Source organism: Triticum urartu, chromosome 5A (assembly GCF_056163025.1).
Source record: "Triticum urartu cultivar PI428250 chromosome 5A, HENAU_Tu73, whole genome shotgun sequence".
In the NCBI taxonomy this organism is placed as follows: domain Eukaryota; kingdom Viridiplantae; phylum Streptophyta; class Magnoliopsida; order Poales; family Poaceae; genus Triticum; species Triticum urartu.
Genome location: NC_141877.1, coordinates 539,567,283 through 539,589,143, shown reverse-complemented (window position 1 = coordinate 539,589,143; position 21,861 = coordinate 539,567,283). Strand labels below are relative to the sequence as shown.

General features: G+C 44.1%; 2 protein-coding genes across 2 annotated transcripts; both read left to right on the top strand.

Annotated features, from left to right (window-relative positions):
• The first annotated feature begins 1,472 nt into the window (after nt 1-1,472).
• On the top strand, nt 1,473-2,418 carry LOC125556585 (uncharacterized). The gene is made up of 3 exons (XM_048719285.2): nt 1,473-1,593; nt 1,684-1,851; nt 1,955-2,418. The coding sequence occupies exons 1-3, from the start codon at nt 1,498-1,500 to the stop codon at nt 2,303-2,305; spliced, it is 615 nt and encodes a 204-aa protein (XP_048575242.2). The 5' UTR covers nt 1,473-1,497; the 3' UTR covers nt 2,306-2,418.
• Nucleotides 2,419-19,571: 17,153 nt separating this feature from the next.
• LOC147972629 (uncharacterized) lies at nt 19,572-20,474 on the top strand. Its single transcript, XM_087523429.1, has 3 exons — nt 19,572-19,667; nt 19,758-19,925; nt 20,029-20,474. The coding sequence occupies exons 1-3, from the start codon at nt 19,572-19,574 to the stop codon at nt 20,377-20,379; spliced, it is 615 nt and encodes a 204-aa protein (XP_087379555.1). The 3' UTR covers nt 20,380-20,474.
• Nucleotides 20,475-21,861: the final 1,387 nt, after the last annotated feature.

Sequence of the window (21,861 nt, the reverse complement as noted above, 5' to 3'; positions counted from 1 at the left end):
CGGGGGCTTTGCCCTTGCGGCTGCTGCCGACGCCGAAGAAGAAACCCATGCTGGCGGTGGCTAGGGTTGTCGCCGGCGTGGAGGCAGAGGTGGCCAGATGGGGACGGGGGGGGGGGGGGGGAGTGGTAGTGGATGAGGACGGCCCCGCCGCACGCCCGGCTTAAAAAAGGACGACCGCCGTCGCTGACGTGTGGGTCCAAGATGGGCGGTCGTCATAAATTATGTTGACCGTAGCGGTTGGACAGCCGCCGGGTGGGGACGCGGCGGACGGCGTGGAGACGCGCGGCGCGTCCGCGCCGACGCATTCCAGGCGCAATTTTAGGGCGAAAATGGGTCGACGCGGACGCCGGGCGAATAGGATTTGAATTTGGGTCGGCGCGTTGGGCCGCCACTTTTGTACGCGCCGATTCAAACAAATGCGGGCGGACGAAATGGGTCGCCTCATTGAAGTTGCTCTAATGGGGATCAATCGAAAGAGGCAATCAATCTAAAGCAAAGCGCAAAGGAGACCGGCCAGACGAACTGATCTCGTATTATGGAGAGGTAAATTAAGTGGCGACTCGATCGACCGACCCAGGGCGCAGGATAAGATTCTATATCTAACCCTTCCATGGTCAAACGCCGGAATGATTGGCTTAATTTGTTCCTCCTCCGGCCTCCCTTTTGTGACTGGTTAACCAGGAAAGCGTTGCCCTTTAGTTTACCGGCCGGTCGACGTGGATTGATCGGTGGTGCTGCCGCCGGCCACCGGGACCGGAGTAGAAATAGTACTTGGGGGTACGGGGCGCGAGAGGTCAAGGAGCACTAGCTCGAATCGATTCCGAGGGAAAGTTGGTGCCCCGTCCGGCGTTGCACTTTGCATGGCTGGGTGGTCAAATGCTACTCAATTCGTACGTGGGGTCGAGGGCATTGGTGCTGTCCGGCCGGCATTGGGTCTGGAGGAGCGTCACTGTTCGGTCGCGAACTCGCGATGCCTCCTGTCTCTTCTCATTTGCATGCCCGCCCGCGCGCTCATCCTATATATCGACGGTGCAGATTGCGTCTCGAGTTCGCGTGTTTTTACTTCAAAGGAAAATATAACTATGGCACCGGCTTGATTTTTGGGACAGTCAATTTTTTTGGGAGCCACTGATCAGACTACTGATCTTTTGAGTTTATCAGACTAGTTGAAGACCGTAGGATCGGAAGAATCTTGGCCATCCGATCTTGGTCGTATGTTAGGGACGCGGTTTTTGTCTAGCGCGTTTCACTCACAGCGTATATCCCAGCCGTTGCCGAGCACATGTGGATTCGTGTCGCATGCACTCCAAAACACTGTGGGGCCACACTAGGCTCGTGTATATGCCTGTATATCACATTACTACTCGACCCATTCCCACCGTATTCCATATCAGTGGGCCCAGTCCCTGTCCGCCCCCACTTCCCTTTATCCCTTCTGCCTCATTTCTTCCCAACCACCAGAAGAAGCGGACCAGTATCTATTCTTTCTCCCCATCAATGGCGCCTAGGGGCGGCTACACAGTAGAAGGAGGAAGTTCAATAACGTCCATGGATCTAGGCCACGGGAGTGTTGAATCAGGCGAATCTCTTCAGGTTATGTTTGCCATTTCTTCCTTTATCACTTCCCCTTTTCGATTTTTTCTGATCCGCTTTGCTAAAACTCGCTCCTCACTTTATCTTCAGCCGGAACACCGTATTGTGGATGAACCTTCAAAAGATATTCTGGATCTGGAGTTCTACGGCATAGACATGTCCTCTGCACACAGATGCATTCACGGAATGCATCCAGCAAAAAAAGTTGCGTTCGTCTACGCAGCCACAGGGAGGAGGTTCCTAGGATGCCCTCTCTCGGTCAGCAATTTTTCACTTGCTGAATTGTTCTGTTTTGTTTTGATTCCCCATACTCAGAAATTCATGTATCTTCTTTGCCCACTCATTTTTCTCCTGTATGCAGGGAGATGATATGTGCCACTGGTTCTTGTGGATTGATGAACCATGGGGTCCAGTACTTAGCCGTTCAATAAAAAACCTATGGGATCAAACTTCTCGGGGTGCTGACAGAGCAGCAATGTTGGAGACAAAGAAGAAGGAAATGGAGCACGCTTACTTTGATCTTTGGACTGAAAGAAGCAATATGGAGATAGAACACGAGCAGGTTGTCAACGGTTTGAAGAACAGATTAGTTGACAATGAGATTAAGATGTCCAGGAGGTTGGATTTTCACATTAAGTTGTGTGTGGCATCTATTTCTTCAGCTGTTACTCTAGCTTCATTGCTGGCTTATGTTCTATCTACATTGACATAGCAATGTAGTTTATTAGAAAGTATGTGTTTGCTTCACATCGAAAGCATTTGTCTGCTTCATATCAATGTTTGGGCAGAATGTATGACAATTATGTGAGCAGAATTACCCTTTGTTTTGAATGAACTCATTTGTTATGAATCTACTGCTCTTGTTTCACTTTCTAAGTCTCAATTGAGGTTTTTATTTTCAGAGCAAGATTAAAGTTGAAATTAATCTTTAGTCTATGTTATCTTTCCACTTGTTGTCGCCATGTCGAGCGCTTGAGCATCAGCAGCTGCATTTTTAGTTTTATGCAGAAAACATCCTTATGAAGTGCTTCAACCGATCTATTTGAAGTTCCAAAGACAGACAAGTTTACACTCTGATAAGTATGCAGACCACGTGTCACTGTTATGAATTCCATTTAAAATGAAACCATTATAGTGCCACTTGTTTGTATACTGCCACGATTATCATTCTTAGGCAATTATTGTGCTCCAACTAAAGTCGGAATCTTTTGTGATGTTACACAATTAATTACAGTAAAAGTTTTCTTTCTCTTAGCCATTGATTTTATCTCAAGACCCATTGTCTTACTCTATAATTTCGTCCCCGCGATAATCGGAGTTTGATATCATTGCCGATGTCACAGGTGTGATGAAAAATCTATGTCAAAAAAAGAATTCCACCTCAGGAGACGTTTCTCACTAGATCTCGTGCTAAAAAGGTAATCTTCGCTTCCAACGGCAATAGAATATTTCGGTCCATTTATCCACACGGATATATGCATTTTCCAAGCATTTTATCATGCCCGCATAGGTATTATTAGATAATGTGCTATACGTCTCCAACGTATCTATAACTTATGAAGTATTCATGCTATTATATTATCTGTTTTGAATGTTTATAGGCTTTACTAAACACTTTTATATTATTTTTGAAACTAACCTATTAACCGGAGGCCCGACCCAAATTGCTGTTTTCTTGACTATTTCAGTGTTTCGAAGAAAAGGAATATCAAACGGAGTCCAAACGGAATGAAACCTTCGGCAGACTTATTTTTGAAACGTAAGCAATCCAGGAGACTTGGAGTAGACGTCAGGGAAGCTTCGAGGAAGTCACGAGGCAGGGAGACACGCCCCCACCCTCGTGGGCCCCTCGTGGCTCTCCTGAGCGACTTCTTTCGCCTATATATGTTCATATACCCTAAAAACATCAGGGAATAGAATAGATCGGGAGTTCCGCCGCCAGAAGCCTCCGTAGCCACCGAAAACCAATCTAAACCCGTTCCGGCATCCTGCCGGAGGAGGGGAATCCCTCTCCGGTTGCTATCTTCATCATCCCGGTGCTCTCCATGACGAGGAGGGAGTAGTTCACCCTTGGGGCCGAGGGTATGTACCAGTAGCTATGTGTTTGATCTCTCTCTCTCTCTCTCTCTCTCTCGTGTTCTTGAGGTGATACGATCTTGATGTATCGCGATCTTTGCTATTATAGTTGGATCTTATGGTGTTTCTCCCCCTCTACTCTCTTGTAATGGATTGAGTTTTCCCTTTGAAGTTATCTTATCGGATTGAGTCTTTAAAGATTTGAGAACACTTGATGTATGTCTTGCGCGTGCTTATCTGTGGTGACAATGGGATATCATGTGGTCCACTTGATGTATGTTTTGGTGATCAACTTGCGAGTTCCGTCACCTCGTGAACTTATGCATAGGGGTTGTGATACGTCCATTTTGCATCATGCTTTTATATCGATATTTATTGCACTATGGGCTGTTATTACACATTATGTCACAATACTTATGCCTATTCTCTCTTATTTTACAAGGTTTACATAAAGAGGGAGAATGACGACAGCTGGGATTCTAGGCTGGAAAAGGAGGAAATATTAGAGACCTATTCTGCACAGCTCCAAAAGTCCTGAAACTCCACGGAAGACGTTTTCTAAATATATAAAAAATACTAAGAATAAGAACTTCACCAGGGGGGCCACACCCTGCCCACAAGGGTGGGGGGCGCGCCCCCTACCTCGTGGGTGTTGGGGAACGTAGTAATTTCAAAAAATTTCCTGCGCACACGCAGGATCATGGTGATGCATAGCAACGAGAGGGGAGAGTGTTGTCCACGTACCCTTGTAGACCGTGAGCGGAAGCGTTAGCACAACACGGTTGATGTAGTCGTACGTCTTCACGATTCGACCGATCAAGTACCGAACGCACGACACCTCCGAGTTCTGCACATGTTCAACTCGATGACGTCCCTCAAACTCCGATCCAGCCGAGTGTTGAGGGAGAGTTTCGTCAGCACGACGACGTGGTAACAATGATGATGTTCTACTGACGCAGGGCTTCGCCTAAGCACCGCTACGATATGATCGAGGTGGATTATGGTGGAGGGGGGCACCGCACACGGCTAAGAGACGATCAACTTGATCAACTTGTGTCTGGAGGTGCCCCTGCCCCTGTAGGACTCCTCCTTTCCTTGTTGGAGTAGGAGTGAAGGAAAGAGGAGGAGAGGGAGAAGGAAAAGGGGGCTGCACCCCTTGTCCAATTCGGACCAGAGGGGGGGGGCCTGTAACACCCCGGATGTAACTTTCCCAATTTGTACTCCAACTCTTGCCGTTTCCGGCGTTAAGTTATTTTATTTTCTCGGGTTCGGGTATTTGTCTCTGTGTGTTGTTTCCTTTGTCATGCATCTCATATCATGTCATCATGTGCATTGCATTTGCATACGTGTTCATCTCATGCATTCGAGCATTTTCCCCATTGTCCGTTTTGCATTCAGGCGCTCCGTTCTCCTCCGGTGGTCATTTCTAAATTTCTTTCGTGTGTGGGGATTAAACATTTTCGGATTGGACCGAGACTTGCCAAGCGGCCTTGGTTTACTACCGGTAGGCCACCTGTCAAGTTTCGTACCATTTGGACTTCGTTTGATACTCCAACGGTTAACCGAGGGACCGAAAAGGCCTCGTGTGTGTTGCAGCCCAACACCCCTCCAAGTTGGCCCAAAACCCACCAAAACCTGCTCCATCATCTAGAGCGTTCGATCACGATCGCGTGGCCGAAAATCGCACCTTATTTGGACTCTCCTAGCTCCCTCTATGTCTATATAAAGCCCCCTCTGAAATTCTCCTTCTCCTCCCCCCGAAAACCCTAGATCCGTCTCCGCCCGCCGCCCGCCGGACATTTTCCCGCCGACGGACGTGTCCGCCCGACGTGTCCGCCGCCACATGGCGTCACCGGATTCCCTGAGACGCCGCGCCCACATCCCCGCGCTCCGGCCCGCCGGGCCCAGGCGGAGCCCTCCCGGCCCGGGTCGCCGCCGCCCCGCGCCGCCTGAGATCCCGCGCGCCCGCCTCGGCTTCCTCCGCCGTCCGAGCTCGAGCCCGGCGCCGGCCTTCGCCTCCTCGCCGCCCCAGCCTCTCCACCGACCCGAGCCGGCGCCGCTCCGCTCCTCCGCCGGCTTCGTCGCGCCCGGCCACCGCCGGCGCCGCCCCCGACCTCCACCGGAGCTCCGGCCACCTCGCCCCCAGCTCCGGCCCTCTTCTCCGGTGACGACGACCGGCTTCGGTGAACAGTGCTGCTACAGTGCCCGGATCCCGATCTAGATCTGGAATTTGCCTCGGTTGACTTTTGCCCCGAAACCCTAATTATCTTGCCATGTTCATCGCATCATAACATTGCATTCGTAACTCCGTTTTGGGCATATAGCATATCAAAATGTTCATCTCAGAGAGTACATCATTTCATTCCATTGCATCATTTTCATTTGAGTTCATCTTAATGCCCGAAATGCTGTTAGAAGAGTGCTACTTGAGATATTTGTCAGATCTGCTACTCCATTTAGATATTTGTCATTTTTGCCATGATTATTGTGTGCATGATATGCCCATGAGCTCTACATATGTTCTGTTAAGGGTTTTGCCATCTTTCCAGAGGTGCAACCCATGTAGGTTTATGATGTGTGTGGTGACTAGCACAAGCTTGCCAAGTGAGGCACTTGGTAACGCTGATTTCAGGGACTTAGCATTTCCACTAAGTCCTTGACCTGTTTATCTCATATGGCCATATGTTCATGTTGTTTCCTAGTGATCCGTGCCTCCTTTGAGGATGATCAGTAAGGATGTTTTGTTAATCTTGTAGTGCTCTATCCATCTATGTCTTTGTTTGCAATTATGGAGCACCCTAGCTTGAGTCAATCAAGCTCTATTTTTGCTACTTCGCGAATCTGGACAGATTGTTTACTTGTTAGCGATTTTGCCGAAGATGTTGTAGTTGATCCGTGCATGCTATGTTATTGTTCTTGCCATGTCTAGCTTGCATTTTGTGTATTCTTAATGGGTGTATGCTTAGATTTCCATGAATTGCTCTGTAGTGAGTGCATCGAGCTCGTAAACATGCCTACTTGATATCTGTTTTCAACATGCTCCAGTTTTCACTAAGTCTAAGAACTGATAATGTTTTTGCCATGTTCACATGCTTGCAATTGTATTTTCTGATCCCTTTTGGCTCAAGGTCACTAAGGGACTTTTGTTAAGCTCTTTGAGTAGCTCCATGACATGCTTTACTTTGCGATGTTCAGGTCTTGTAGCATGTAGTTTTGTTGCTCCGAAGAGTGCTACCTGATCTGAAATTCCAGACAAGTGTTAATTTCACTAAGTCTGAAATCTGTTTGCCATATGCATTTTTGCCATGCTTGTTTGAATCTGTTAATGGATGAATTGGCCGTAGCTCAGTGCTAGACTTTTGTTAAGCATCATGAATGCATCCTTGCCATGTATTTTGTTGTCATGTTTGGATGCTGTAGCATGTTCATCTCATTGCATTTAGATGGCTACTTGCTGTAAATCGCAGACCGGTGTCATATTTGAATCGCTTGCCATTTCCAAACCGTGACTCCGATTCCGGCGTTCTTTATATCGTTTTCAAGCGATTTCATCTCATCTTTCCAGTGGCACACTTGGTTTTCCATGTTGAGGCCAGGTTCATGGATTCCTTGTCTAATCTTGCATATGCATCCCGCATAGCATACCATCCTTGCATCATATTATTTGATCTTTGCACGTGGTTGATTGTGTTCCGTTTGCTTGTTTGTCTTGTTTGGGTAGAGCCAGGAGACGAGTTCGCTAACGAGGAGCCCGTTGAGTTTGCTTTCGAGGATCCAGTCAACTCTGACAACTGTGCAGGCAAGATGATCATACCCTCGAAATCACTACTATCTTTGCTTTGCTAGATGCTCGCTCTTTTGCTATGCCAATGCTACGATGCCTACCACTTGCTTTCAAGCCTCCCAAATTGCCATGTCAAACTTCTAACCCACCATGTCCTAGCAAACCGTTGATTGGCTATGTTATCGCTTTGCTCAGCCCCTCTTATAGCGTTGCTAGTTGCAGGTGAAGATTGGAGGCCGTTCCTTGTTGGAACATTTATTTACTTGTTGGGATATCATTATATTATCTTGTTATCTTAATGCATCTATACACTTGGTAAAGGGTGGAAGGCTCGGCCTCTCGCCTAGTGTTTTGTTCCACTCTTGCCGCCCTAGTTTCCGTCATATCGGTGTTATGTTCCCGGATTTTGCGTTCCTTACGCGGTTGGGTTATAATGGGAACCCCTTGATAGTTCGCCTTGATTAAAGCTTTTCCAGCAATGCCCAACCTTGGTTTTACCATTTGCCACCTAGCCTCTTTTCCCTTGGGTTTTCCGGAGCCCGAGGGTCATCTTATTTTAGCCCCCCCTGGGCCAGTGCTCCTCTGAGTGTTGGTCCAAACTAGAGTCCTGTGCAGCGCCCCCTCGGGGAAACTCGAGGTTTGGTTTTAGTTGTATGGAGAGCTCATCTGAGTGTGCCCTGAGAACGAGATATGTGCAGCTCCTATCGGGATTTGTCGGCATATTCGGGCGGTGTTGCTGGATTTGTTTTAACCTGTCGAAGTGTCTTGAAGAACCGAGGTACCGAGTCTGATCGGAACGTCTCGGGAGGAGGTCTACTCCTTCGTTGACCGTGAGAGCTTGTCATGGGCTAAGTTGGGACTCCCATGCAGGGATTTGAACTTTTGAAAGCCGTGCCCGCGGTTATGGGCAGATGGGAATTTGTTAATGTCCGGTTGTAGATAACTTGAACCTTAATTTAATTAAAATGAATCAACTGAGTGTGTTACCGCGATGGCCTCTTCTCGGCGGAGTCCGGGAAGTGGACACGGTGTTGGAGTAATGCTTGCGCAGGTTGCTCTCTAGTTTCTCGCTCGCGCTTTGCCTCCTCTTCTCGCTCTCTTTTGCGAACAGGATAGCCACCATATTTGCTAGTCGCTTGCTGCAGCTCCACATATTTACCTTGTCTTACCTATAAGCTTAAATAGTCTTGATCGCGAGGGTGCGAGATTGCTGAGTCCCTGTGGCTCACAGTTTACTATTACACCAGATGCAGGGCCTGATGATTCCGCTCCAGGTGACGCGCTCGAGCTCAAGTGGGAGTTCGACGAGGACTCTCAACGATACTATGTTTCCTTTTCTGATGATCAGTAGTGGTGCCCTGTTGGGGGTGATCGGGACCGTGTCGCATGTTGAGTTATCTTTTATTTTGGCGCCATAGTCGGGCCATGAGTGTTTGGATGATGTAATGTTATTTATGTACTTGATTGATGTGGCGAGTGTAAGCCAACTATGTTATCTCCCCTTTTATTATCTATATATTACATGGGATGTTGTGAAGATTGCCTAACTTGCGACATATGCCTTCAATGCGATTATGTCTCTAAGTCGTGCCTCGACACGTGGGAGCTATAGTCACATCGAGGGTGTTACAGGGCGCAGGTCTCCTTCCTTTTGGCCTATCTCCTCTATTCCCGTATGGCCCAATAAGGCCCATATACTCTCCGGCGAATTCCCGTAACTCTCTGGTACTCCGAAAAATACCCGAATCACTCGGAACCTTTCCGAAGTCCGAATATAGTCGTCCAATATATCGATCTTTACGTCTCGACCATTTCGAGACTCCTCGTCATGTCCCTGATCTCATACGGGACTCCGAACTCCTTCGGTACATCAAAACATATAAACTCATAATATAACTATCATCGTAGCGTTAAGCGTGCGGACCCTACGGGTTCGAGAACTATGTGGACATGACCGAGACACGTGTCCGGTCAATAACCAATAGCGGAACCTGGATGCTCATATTGGCTCCTATATATTCTACGAAGATCTTTATCGGTCAGACCGCATAACAACATACGTTGTTCCCTTTGTCATCGGTATGTTACTTGCCCGAGATTCGATCATCGGCATCTCAATACCTAGTTCAATCTCATTACCGGCAAGTCTCTTTACTCGTTCTGTAATACATCATCTCGCAACTAACTCATTAGTTGCAATGCTTGCAAGGCTTAGGTGATGTGCATTACCGAGAGGGCCCAGAGATACCTCTCCGACAATCGGAGTGACAAATCCTAATCTCGAAATACGCCAACCCAACAAGTACCTTCGGAGACACCTGTAGAGCACCTTTATAATCACCCAGTTACGTTGTGACGTTTGGTAGCACACAAAGTGTTCCTCCGGTAAACGGGAGTTGCATAATCTCATAGTCATAGGAACATGTATAAGTCATGAAGAAAGCAATAGCAACAAACTAAACGATCAAGTGCTAAGCTAACGGAATGGGTCAAGTCAATCACATCATTCTCCTAATGATGTGATCCCGTTAATCAAATGACAACTCATGTCTATGGTTAGGAAACATAACCATCTTTGATCAACGAGCTAGTCAAGTAGAGGCATACTAGTGACACTCTGTTTGTCTATGTATTCACACATGTATTATGTTTCCGGTTAATACAATTCTAGCATGAATAATAAACATTTATCATGATATAAGGAAATAAATAATAACTTTATTATTGCCTCTAGGGCATATTTCCTTCAGTCTCCCACTTGCACTAGAGTCAATAATCTAGTTCACATCGCCATGTGATTTAATACCAATAGTTCACACCACCATGTGATTAACACCCATAGTTCACATCGACATGTGACCAACACCCAAAGGGTTTACTAGAGTCAATAATCTAGTTCACATCACTATGTGATTAACACCCAAAGAGTACTAAGGTGTGATCATGTTTTGCTTGTGAGAGAAGTTCAGTCAATGGGTCTGCCATATTCAGATCTGTACGTATTTTACAAATTTCTATGTCAACAATGCTCTGCACGGAACTACTCTAGCTAATTGCTCCCACTTTCAATATGTATCCAGATTGAGACTTAGAGTCATTTGGATTAGTGTCAAAACTTGCATCGATGTAACCCTTTACGACGAACCTTTTGTCACCTCCATAATCGAGAAACATATCCTTATTCCACTAAGGATAATTTTGACCAATGTCCAGTGATCTACTCCTAGATCACTATTGTACTCCCTTGCCAAACACATGCCAGGGTATACAATAGGTCTGGTACACAACATGGCATACTTTATAGAACCTATGGCTGAGGCATAGGGAATGACTTTCATTCTCTCTGTATCTTCTGCCGTGGTCGGGTTTTGAGTCTTACTCAACTTCACACCTTGTAACAAAGGCAAGAACTCCTTCTTTGACTGTTCCATTTTGAACTACTTCAAAATCTTGTCAAGGTATGTATTCATTGAAAAACTTATCAAGCGTCTTGATCTATCTCTATAGATCTTGATGCTCAATATGTGTAAGCAGCTTCACCGATGTCTTTCTTTGAAAAAACCCTTTCAAACATTCCTTTATGCTTTGCAGAATAATTCTACATTATCTCCGATCAACAATATGTCATTCACATATACTTATCAGAAATGTTGTAGTGCTCCCACTCACTTTCTTGTAAATACAGACTTCACCGCAAGTCTATATAAAACTATATGCTTTGATCAACTTATCAAAGCGTATATTCCAACTCCGAGATGCTTGCACCAGTCCATAGATGGATCGCCGGAGCTTGCATATTTTGTTAGTACCTTTAGGATTGACAAAACCTTTTGGTTGCATCATATACAACTCTTCTTTAATAAATCCATTAAGGAATGCAGTTTTGTTTATCCATTTGCCAGATTTCATAAAATGCGGCAATTGCTAACATGATTCGGACAGACTTAAGCATAGATACGAGTGAGAAACTCTCATCGTAGTCAACACCTTGAACTTGTCGAAAACCTTTTTGCGACAATTCTAGCTTTGTAGATAGTAACACTATTATCAGTGTCCGTCTTCCTCTTCAAGATCCATTTAATCTCAATGGCTCGCTGATCAATGGGCAAGTCAATCAAAATCCATACTTTGTTCTCATACATGGATCTCATCTCAGATTTCATGGTCTCAAACCATTTTGCGGAATCTGGGCTCATCATCGCTTCCTCATAGTTCGTAGGCTCGTCATGGTCAAGTAACATGACCTCCAGAACAGGATTACCGTACCACTCTGGTGCGGATCTTACTCTGGTTTACCTACGAGTTTCGGTAGTAACTTGATCTGAAGTTATATGATCATCATCATTAGCTTCCTCACTAATTGGTGTAGTAGTCACAGGAACAGATTTCTGTGATGAACTACTTTCCAATAAGGGAGCAGGTACAGTTACCTCATCAAGTTCTACTTTCCTCCCACTCACTTCTTTCGCGAGAAACTCCTTCTCTAGAAAGGATCCATTATTAGCAACGAATATCTTGCCTTCGGATCTGTGATAGAAGGTGTACCCAACTGTCTCCTTTGGGTATCCTATGAAGACACATTTCTCCGATTTGGGTTTGAGCTTATCAGGATGAAACTTTTTCACATAAGCATCGCAACCCCAAATTTTAAGAAATGACAGCTTAGGTTTCTTGCCAAACCATAGTTCATACGGTGTCATCTCAATGGATTTAGATGGTGCCCTATTTAACGTGAATGTAGCTGTCTCTAATGCATAACCCCAAAACGATAGCGGTAAATCAGTAAGAGACGTCATAGATCGCACCATATCTAATAAAGCACGGTTACGACGTTCGGACACACCATTACACTGTGGTGTTCCAGGTGGCGTGAGTAGTGAAACTATTTCACATTGTTTTAATTGAGGCCAAACTCATAACTCAAATATTTTACTTCTGCGATCATATCGTAGAAACTTTTATTTTGTTACGATGATTCTCCACTTCACTCTGAAATTCTTTGAACTTTTCAAATGTTTCAGACTTGTGTTTCATCAAGTAGATATACTCATATCTGCTCAAATCATCTGTGAAGATCAGAAAATAATGATACCTGTCACGAGTTTCAATATTCATCGGACCACATACATCAGTATGCATGATTTCCAACAAATCTGTTGCTTGCTGCATTGTTCCGGAGAACGGAGTCTTAGTCATCTTTCCCATGATGCATGGTTCACAAGCATCAACTGATTCATAATCAAGTGATTCCAAAAGCCCATCAGCATGGATTTTCTTCATGCGCTTTACACCAATATGACCTAAACGGCTGTGCCACAAATAAGTTGCACTATCATTATTAACTTTGCATCTTTTGGTTTCAATATTATGAATATGTGTATCACTACGATCGAGATCCAACGAACCATTTTCATTGGGTGTGTAACCATATATGTAAACAGAACAACAATTTATTCTCTTACTTAAATGATTAACCGTATTGCAATAAACATGATCAAATCATATTCATGCTCAACGCAAACACCAAATAACACTTATTTAGGTTCAACACCAATCCCGAAAGTATACGGAGTGTGCGATGATGATCATATCAATCTTGGAACTATTTCCAACACACGTCGCCACTTCACCCTTAACTAGTTCATGTTCATTCTGCAACCCCCGTTTCGAGTTACTACTCTTAGCAACTGAACCAGTATCAAATACCGAGGGGTTGCTACGAACACTAGTAATATACACATCAATAATCTGTATATCAAATATACATTTGTTCACTTTGCCATCCTTCTTATCCGCCAAATACTTGGGGTAGTTCCGCTTCTAGTGACCAGTCCCTTTGCAGTAGAAGCACTTAGTCTCAGGCTTAGGACCAGACTCTGGGCTTCTTCACTTGAGCATCAACTTGTTTGCCATTCTTCTTGAAGTTCCCTTTCTTTCCCTTTGCCCTTTTTCTTGAAACTAGTGGTCTTGTTGATCATCAACACTTGATGCTCTTTCTTGATTTCTACCTTCATCGATTTCATCATCATGAAAAGCTCGAGAATCGATTTCATCATCCCTTGTATACTATAGTTCATCACGAAGTTCTACTAACTTGGTGATGGTGACTAGAGAATTCTGTCAATCACTATTTTATCTGGAAGATTAACTCCCACTTGATTCAAGCGATTGTAGTACCCAGACAATCTGAGCACATGCTCACTGCTTGAGCTATTCTCCTCCATCTTTTAGCTATAGAACTTGTTGGAGACTTCATATCTCTCAACTCGGGTATTTGCTTGAAATATTAACTTCAACTCCTGGAACATCTCATATGGTCCATGACGTTCAAAAACGTCTTTGAAGTCCCGATTCTAAGCCGTTTAAGCATGGTGCACTAAACTATTAAGTAGTCATCATATTGAGCTAGCCAAACGTTCATAACGTCTGCATCTGCTCCTGCAATAGGTCTGTCACCTAGCGGTGCATCAAGGACATAATACTTCTGTGCAGCAATAAGGTTAATCCTCAGATCACGGATCCAATCCGCATCATTGCTACTAACATTTTTCAACATAGTTTTCTCTAGGAATATATAAAAATTAAACGGGGAGCAACATCACGAGCTATTGATCTACAACATAGATATGCTAATACTTCCAGGGCTAAATTCATGATAAATTTAAGTTCAATAAATCATATTACTTAAGAACTCCCACTTAGAAAGACATCCCTCTAATCTTCTAAGTGATCACGTGATCCAAATCAACTAAACCATAACCGATCATCACGTGAAATGGAGTAGCTTTCAATGGTGAACATCAATATGTTGATCATATCTACTATATGATTCACGCTCGACCTTTCGGTCTCAGTGTTCCGAGGCCATATCTGCATATGCTAGGCTCGTCAAGTTTAACCTGAGTATTCTCCGTGTGCAAAAACTGGCTTGCACCCGTTGTAGATGGACGTAGAGCTTATCACACCCGATCATCACGTGGTGTCTGGGCACGACGAACTTTGGCAACGGTGCATACTCAGAGAGAACACTTTTATCTTGAAATTTAGTGAGAGATCATCTTATAATGCTATCGTCAATCAAAGCAAGATAAGATGCATAAAATATAAACATCACATGCAATCAATATAAGTGATATGATATGGCCATCATCATCTTGTGCTTGTGATCTCCATCTCCGAAGCACCTTCATGATCACCATCGTCACCGGCGCGACACCTTGATCTCCATTGTAGCATCGTTGTCGTCTCGCCAATCTTATGCTTCCACGACTATCGCTGCCGCTTAGTGATAAAGTAAAGCATTACAGGGCGATTGAATTGCATACAATAAAGCGACAACCATATGGCTCCTGCCAGTTGCCGATAACTCGGTTACAAAACATGATCATCTCATACAATAAAATTTAGCATCATGTCTTGACCATATCACATCACAACATGCCCTGCAAAAACAAGTTAGACGTCCTCTACTTTGTTGTTGCAAGTTTTACGTGGCTGCTATGGGCTTAGCAAGAACCGTTCTTACCTACGCATCAAAACCACAACGATAGTTTGTCAAGTTGATGTTGTTTTAACCATCGCAAGGACCGGGCGTAGCCACACTTGGTTCAACTAAAGTTGGAGAAACTGACACCCGCCAGCCACCTGTGTGCAAAGCATGTCGGTAGAACCAGTCTCGCGTAAGCGTACGCGTAATGTCGGTCCGGGCCGCTTCATCCAACAATACCGCCGAACCAAAGTATGACATGCTGGTAAGCAGTATGACTTATATCGCCCACAACTCACTTGTGTTCTACTCGTGCATATAACATCAACGCATAAAACCTGACTCGGATGCCACTGTTGGGGAACGTAGTAATTTCAAAAAATTTCCTACGCACACGCAAGATCATGGTGATGCATAGCAACGAGAGTGGAGAGTGTTGTCCACGTACCCTCGTAGACCATAAGCGGAAGCGTTAGCACAACGCGGTTGATGTAGTCGTACGTCTTCACGATCCGACCGATCAAGTACCGGACGCACGGCACCTCCGAGTTCTGCACACATTCAACTCGATGACGTCGCTCGAACTGTGATCCAGCCGAGTGTTGAGGGAGAGTTTCGTCAGCACGACGGCGTGGTGACGATGATGATGTTCTACCGACGCAGAGCTTCGCCTAAGCACTGCTACGATATGACCGAGGTGGATTATGGTGGAGGGGGGCACCGCACACGGCTAAGAGACGATCAACTTGTGTCTAGAGGTGCCCCCTGCCCCTGTATATAAAGGAGCAAGGGGGAGGCGGCCGACCTAGGAGGAGGGCGCGCCAAGGGGGGGAGTCCTACTCCCGGTGGGAGTAGGACTCCTCCTTTCCTTGTTGGAGTAGGAGTGAAGGAAAGAGGAGGAGAGGGAGAAGGAAAAGGGGGCTGCACCCCTTGTCCAATTCGGACCAGAGGGGGGGGGGGCGCAGGCCTCCTTCCTTTTGTCCTATCTCCTCTATTACCGTATGGCCCAATAAGGCCCATATACTCCCCGGCGAATTCCCGTAACTCTCCGGTACTCCGAAAAATACCCGAATCACTCGGAACCTTTCCGAAGTCCGAATATAGTCGTCCAATATATCAATCTTTACGTCTCGACCATTTCGAGACTCCTCGTCATGTCCCTGATCTCATCCGGGACTCCGAACTCCTTCGGTACATCAAAACATATAAACTCATAATATAACTGTCATTGTGGCGTTAAGCGTGCGGACCCTACGGGTTCGAGAACTATGTAGACATGACCGAGACACGTCTCCGGTCAATAACCAATAGCGGAACCTGGATGCTCATATTGGCTCCTACATATTCTACGAAGATCTTTATCGGTCAGACCGCATAACAACATACGTTGTTCCCTTTTGTCATCGGTATGTTACTTGCCCGAGATTCGATCGTCGACATCTCAATACCTAGTTCAATCTCGTTAACGGCAAGTCTCTTTACTCGTTCCGTAATACATCATCTCGCAACTAACTCATTAGTTGCAATGCTTGCAAGGCATAGGTGATGTGCATTACCGAGAGGGCCCAGAGATACCTCTCTGACAATCGGAGTGACAAATCCTAATCTCAAAATACGCCAACCCAACAAGTACCTTCGGAGACACCTGTAGAGCACCTTTATAATCACCCAGTTACCTTGTGACGTTTGGTAGCACACAAAGTGTTCCTCCAGTAAACGGGAGTTGCATAATCTCATAGTCATAGGAACATGTATAAGTCATGAAGAAAGCAATAGCAACAAACTAAACGATCAAGTGCTAAGCTAACGGAATGGGTCAAGTCAATCACATCATTCTCCTAATGATGTGATCCCGTTAATCAAATGACAACTCATGTCTATGGTTAGGAAACATAACCATCTTTGATTAACGAGCTAGTCAAGTAGAGGCATACTAGTGACACTCTGTTTGTCTATTTATTCACACATGTATTATGTTTCCGGTTAATACAGTTCTAGCATGAATAATAAACATTTATCATGATATAAGGAAATAAATAATAACTTTATTATTGCCTCTAGGGCATATTTCCTTCAGTGGGCCCCCTGGTGGCCCTCCGGTGACCATCTTATGCTATATGAAGTCTTTCTATGGGAAAAAAATAACAAGCCATCTTCTCGGACGAAACTCCGCCGCCACGAGGCGGAACCTTGGCGGAACCAATCTAGGGCTCTGGAAGAGCTGTTCTGCCAGGGAAACTTCCCTCCCAATGGGGGAAATCATCGCCATCGTCATCACCAACGCTCCTCTCATCGAGAGAGGGCAATCTCCATCAACATCTTCATCAGCACCATCTCCTCACAAAACCCTAGTTCATCTCTTGTATCCAATTCTTGTCTCCAAGTCCGGGATTGGTGCTAGTAGGTTGCCAGTAGTGTTAATTACTCATTGTAGTTGATGCTAGTTGGTTTAATTGGTGGAAGATCATATGTTCAGATCCTATATGCACATTAATACCCCTCTGATTATGAACATGTTTATGCTTTATGAGTAGTTACTTTTGTTCCTGGGGACATGGGAGAAGTCTTGCTATTAGTAGTCACTAGTCATCGACCTGTGCAACAGCACGGGCTAGTTATATACTTGGCAACATAGTAGTGTTTTTCAAGTAAAACTTCCATTATATGGGATGTTTGCTCATGTCATCATATACCCAGCTAAATTTTCATTTGTTCAAAAGCTTGATGGTGTTATTTTGTTACCCCCATATAAGATGACTATTTTATTTGACATGTGCTGAAAGCTCATGCAGAAACGAAAATACAAAGAATTTTTCACATTGTTAACTCTCCTAAATAAATCGATGTGCGGAGCACAAAAGGGAAATCATCCAGAAAAGTTATACACGGTGTACAGCACAAACACATTTCTGAAAGGTTGTACACACGATGAGTCTCTGTATTTTTCATCTAAAAAAATTGACTTAAGAACAATTTTGTACCTATAGCAGCTTCTGTACCAACTAACTATACAAAATAAAGGCCAGCAAAATATATTTACAATTATCAAAACCTTTTCTACAAACTATAATCTTCAGCAAATATTTGTATCATAAGTTCGCTAACCCCAGAGACTGATTATTTTTCTCATCCCAAAGATCAGGTAGAAGTACTATCAAATACTCAAATTATTATAGAGATAAGACATATCGTAGAGGTTGCTGGTCTGATGAGTTCCACACCACATTATAAACTATAAAACAAAACTGGATTATATAGTATTGAAGGAAGAGATCTGCAGATGACTTAAAACATAAATGTAATTTGAGAATCATTTTCTCTCTCTTCCACTCGTACCCAAACGTGTATCCATTTCTATTAGAAGGAGAAACAAAACTTTGGCGCATTCGGCCTTCCTTTCTAAACCGGGATATAACATTGTAAACAAAACATACAAACGTACCAACATGCCACTTCTGCTGATGTAAAATGTAGCAATAGATTCTATTGACTGGCTGCTACATATTCTAGTTCTGCGTTGTGATGTTAATGATTATGGCCTGGAATCAAATGGTCATTTGTCTACCAAATTATTCAACAATAATTACATGATATGGATAAAAGAGAAGAAAAATGAGCAGTTCCATACTTAATGACAAAATATATTTACATTTGATTCTAGTGTAGGAACATGATTTGTAGGACAAAAGAGGCAACAACACATGTACATTATAATAGAGGCTAGATAGTTTCTTCATGAACAAATATACCTAACTTTATCTAAGAAAATAGCACCCTTTGCGCCAAAGAATACTATTTTCATTCATTCTAAGTGACAGTGCCGCTTATACATGCTAGCAGTTTTTTTGACACAAACACCTGTGTCTAAGTCAGAAGAAGCTAAAACAAAAATGCTGACTAAGCTCTGCTCATAGACACATGGGCAGATTGCAGGAGAACCCCTTGCAGTTTTTCCAAGTGGAAGATGACATGTACATTAATGCACTGCTTTAATCTTGATAGACTCACCATGTTCCCGCTCTGTACCTTTTCATGCAAGCAGCGCAAGTTCACAGACATACATAAGATCAAAAACAATTTTCGAACCTTGTTGAATATGCCAACAAACTATTTTGTAATCCTTCTTCCGTATACTGCGCTAATGCGAGCCTCATCTCCAAGATTTGAGCAGTCACCTAATTCACAGATAAATAAAAAAAAACGGGTGGGCAACGATCTATGTTGGCAACAACTACAATTGAACTTACACAAATGGCATTTGTGTTTCGCAAAAAAATGGCATTTGTTAACTCGAACCCTACAGGGGGCTCATCTAAGATCATCGAGAGTGATGTCGGAGCCGAGTAGAGTACACAACAAACAATGAGGTGGAGTAATACTCGCTCTCCCAGCGCATATCCCAGCCGTTGCCGAGCGCATGTGGATTCGTGTCGCATGCACTCCAAAACACTGTGGGGCCACACTAGGCTCGTGTATATGCCTGTATATCACATTACTACTCGACCCATTCCCACCGTATTCCATATCAGTGGGCCCAGTCCCTGTCCGCCCCCACTTCCCTTTATCCCTTCTGCCTCATTTCTTCCCAACCACCAGAAGAAGCGGACCAGTATCTGTTCTTTCTCCCCATCAATGGCGCCTAGGGGCGGCTACACAGTAGAAGGAGGAAGTTCAATAACGTCCATGGATCTAGGCCACGGGAGTGTTGAATCAGGCGAATCTCTTCAGGTTATGTTTGCCATTTCTTCCTTTATCACTTCCCCTTTTCGATTTTTTCTGTTCCGCTTTGCTAAAACTCGCTCCTCACTTTATCTTCAGCCGGAACACCGTATTGTGGATGAACCTTCAAAAGATATTCTGGATCTGGAGTTCTACGGCATAGACATGTCCTCTACACACAGATGCATTCACGGAATGCATCCAGCAAAAAAATTTGCGTTCGTCTACGCAGCCACAGGGAGGAGGTTCCTAGGATGCCCTCTCTCGGTCAGCAATTTTTCACTTGCTGAATTGTTCTGTTTTGTTTTGATTCCCCATACTGAGAAATTCATGTATCTTCTTTGCCCACTCATTTTTCTCCTGTATGCAGGGAGATGATATGTGCCACTGGTTCTTGTGGATTGATGAACCATGGGGTCCAGTACTTAGCCGTTCAATAAAAAACCTATGGGATCAAACTTCTCGGGGTGCTGACAGAGCAGCAATGTTGGAGACAAAGAAGAAGGAAATGGAGCACGCTTACTTTGATCTTTGGACTGAAAGAAGCAATATGGAGATAGAACACGAGCAGGTTGTCAACGGTTTGAAGAACAAATTAGTTGACAATGAGATTAAGATGTCCAGGAGGTTGGATTTTCACATTAAGTTGTGTGTGGCATCTATTTCTTCAGCTGTTACTCTAGCTTCATTGCTGGCTTATGTTCTATCTACATTGACATAGCAATGTAGTTTATTAGAAAGTATGTGTTTGCTTCACATCGAAAGCATTTGTCTGCTTCATATCAATGTTTGGGCAGAATGTATGACAATTATGTGAGCAGAATTACCCTTTGTTTTGAATGAACTCATTTGTTATGAATCTACTGCTCTTGTTTCACTTTCTAAGTCTCAATTGAGGTTTTTATTTTCAGAGCAAGATTCAAGTTGAAATTAATCTTTAGTCTATGTTATCTTTCCACTTGTTGTCGCCATGTCGAGCGCTTGAGCATCAGCAGCTGCATTTTTAGTTTTATGCAGAAAACATCCTTATGAAGTGCTTCAACCGATCTATTTGAAGTTCCAAAGACAGACAAGTTTACACTCTGATAAGTATGCAGACCACGTGTCACTGTTATGAATTCCATTTAAAATGAAACCATTATAGTGCCACTTGTTTGTATACTGCCACGATTATCATTCTTAGGCAATTATTGTGCTCCAACTAAAGTCGGAATCTTTTGTGATGTTACACAATTAATTACAGTAAAAGTTTTCTTTCTCTTAGCCATTGATTTTAGCTCAAGACCCATTGTCTTACTCTATAATTTCTTCCCCGCGATAATCGGAGTTTGATATCATTGCCGATGTCACAGGTGTGATGAAAAATCTATGTCAAAAAAAGAATTCCACCTCAGGAGACGTTTCTCACTAGATCTCGTGCTAAAAAGGTAATCTTCGCTTCCAACGGCAATAGAATATTTCGGTCCATTTATCCACACGGATATATGCATTTTCCAAGCATTTTATCATGCCCGCATAGGTATTATTACATAATGTGCTATACGTCTCCAACGTATCTATAACTTATGAAGTATTCATGCTATTATATTATCTGTTTTGAATGTTTATAGGCTTTACTAAACACTTTTATATTATTTTTGAAACTAACCTATTAACCGGAGGCCCGACCCAAATTGCTGTTTTCTTGACTATTTCAGTGTTTCGAAGAAAAGGAATATCAAACGGAGTCCAAACGGAATGAAACCTTCGGCAGACTTATTTTTGAAACGTAAGCAATCCAGGAGACTTGGAGTAGACGTCAGGGAAGCTTCGAGGAAGTCACGAGGCAGGGAGACGCGCCCCCACCCTCGTGGGCCCCTCGTGGCTCTCCTGAGCGACTTCTTTCGCCTATATATGTTCATATACCCTAAAAACATCAGGGAATAGAATAGATCGGGAGTTCCGCCGCCAGAAGCCTCCGTAGCCACCGAAAACCAATCTAAACCCGTTCCGGCATCCTGCCGGAGGAGGGGAATCCCTCTCCGGTTGCTATCTTCATCATCCCGGTGCTCTCCATGACGAGGAGGGAGTAGTTCACCCTTGGGGCCGAGGGTATGTACCAGTAGCTATGTGTTTGATCTCTCTCTCTCTCTCGTGTTCTTGAGGTGATACGATCTTGATGTATCGCGATCTTTGCTATTATAGTTGGATCTTATGGTGTTTC

Excerpts from the sequence above, each read along its gene's own strand:
- LOC125556585 (XM_048719285.2), top strand. The coding sequence starts at position 1,498 with ATGGCGCCTAGGGGCGGCTACACAGTAGAAGGAGGAAGTTCAATAACG. Across the intron at positions 1,594-1,683 it reads AATCAGGCGAATCTCTTCAG|CCGGAACACCGTATTGTGGA; the intron begins GTTATGTTTGCC and ends CTTTATCTTCAG. Across the intron at positions 1,852-1,954 it reads TCCTAGGATGCCCTCTCTCG|GGAGATGATATGTGCCACTG; the intron begins GTCAGCAATTTT and ends TCCTGTATGCAG.
- LOC147972629 (XM_087523429.1), top strand. The coding sequence starts at position 19,572 with ATGGCGCCTAGGGGCGGCTACACAGTAGAAGGAGGAAGTTCAATAACG. Across the intron at positions 19,668-19,757 it reads AATCAGGCGAATCTCTTCAG|CCGGAACACCGTATTGTGGA; the intron begins GTTATGTTTGCC and ends CTTTATCTTCAG. Across the intron at positions 19,926-20,028 it reads TCCTAGGATGCCCTCTCTCG|GGAGATGATATGTGCCACTG; the intron begins GTCAGCAATTTT and ends TCCTGTATGCAG.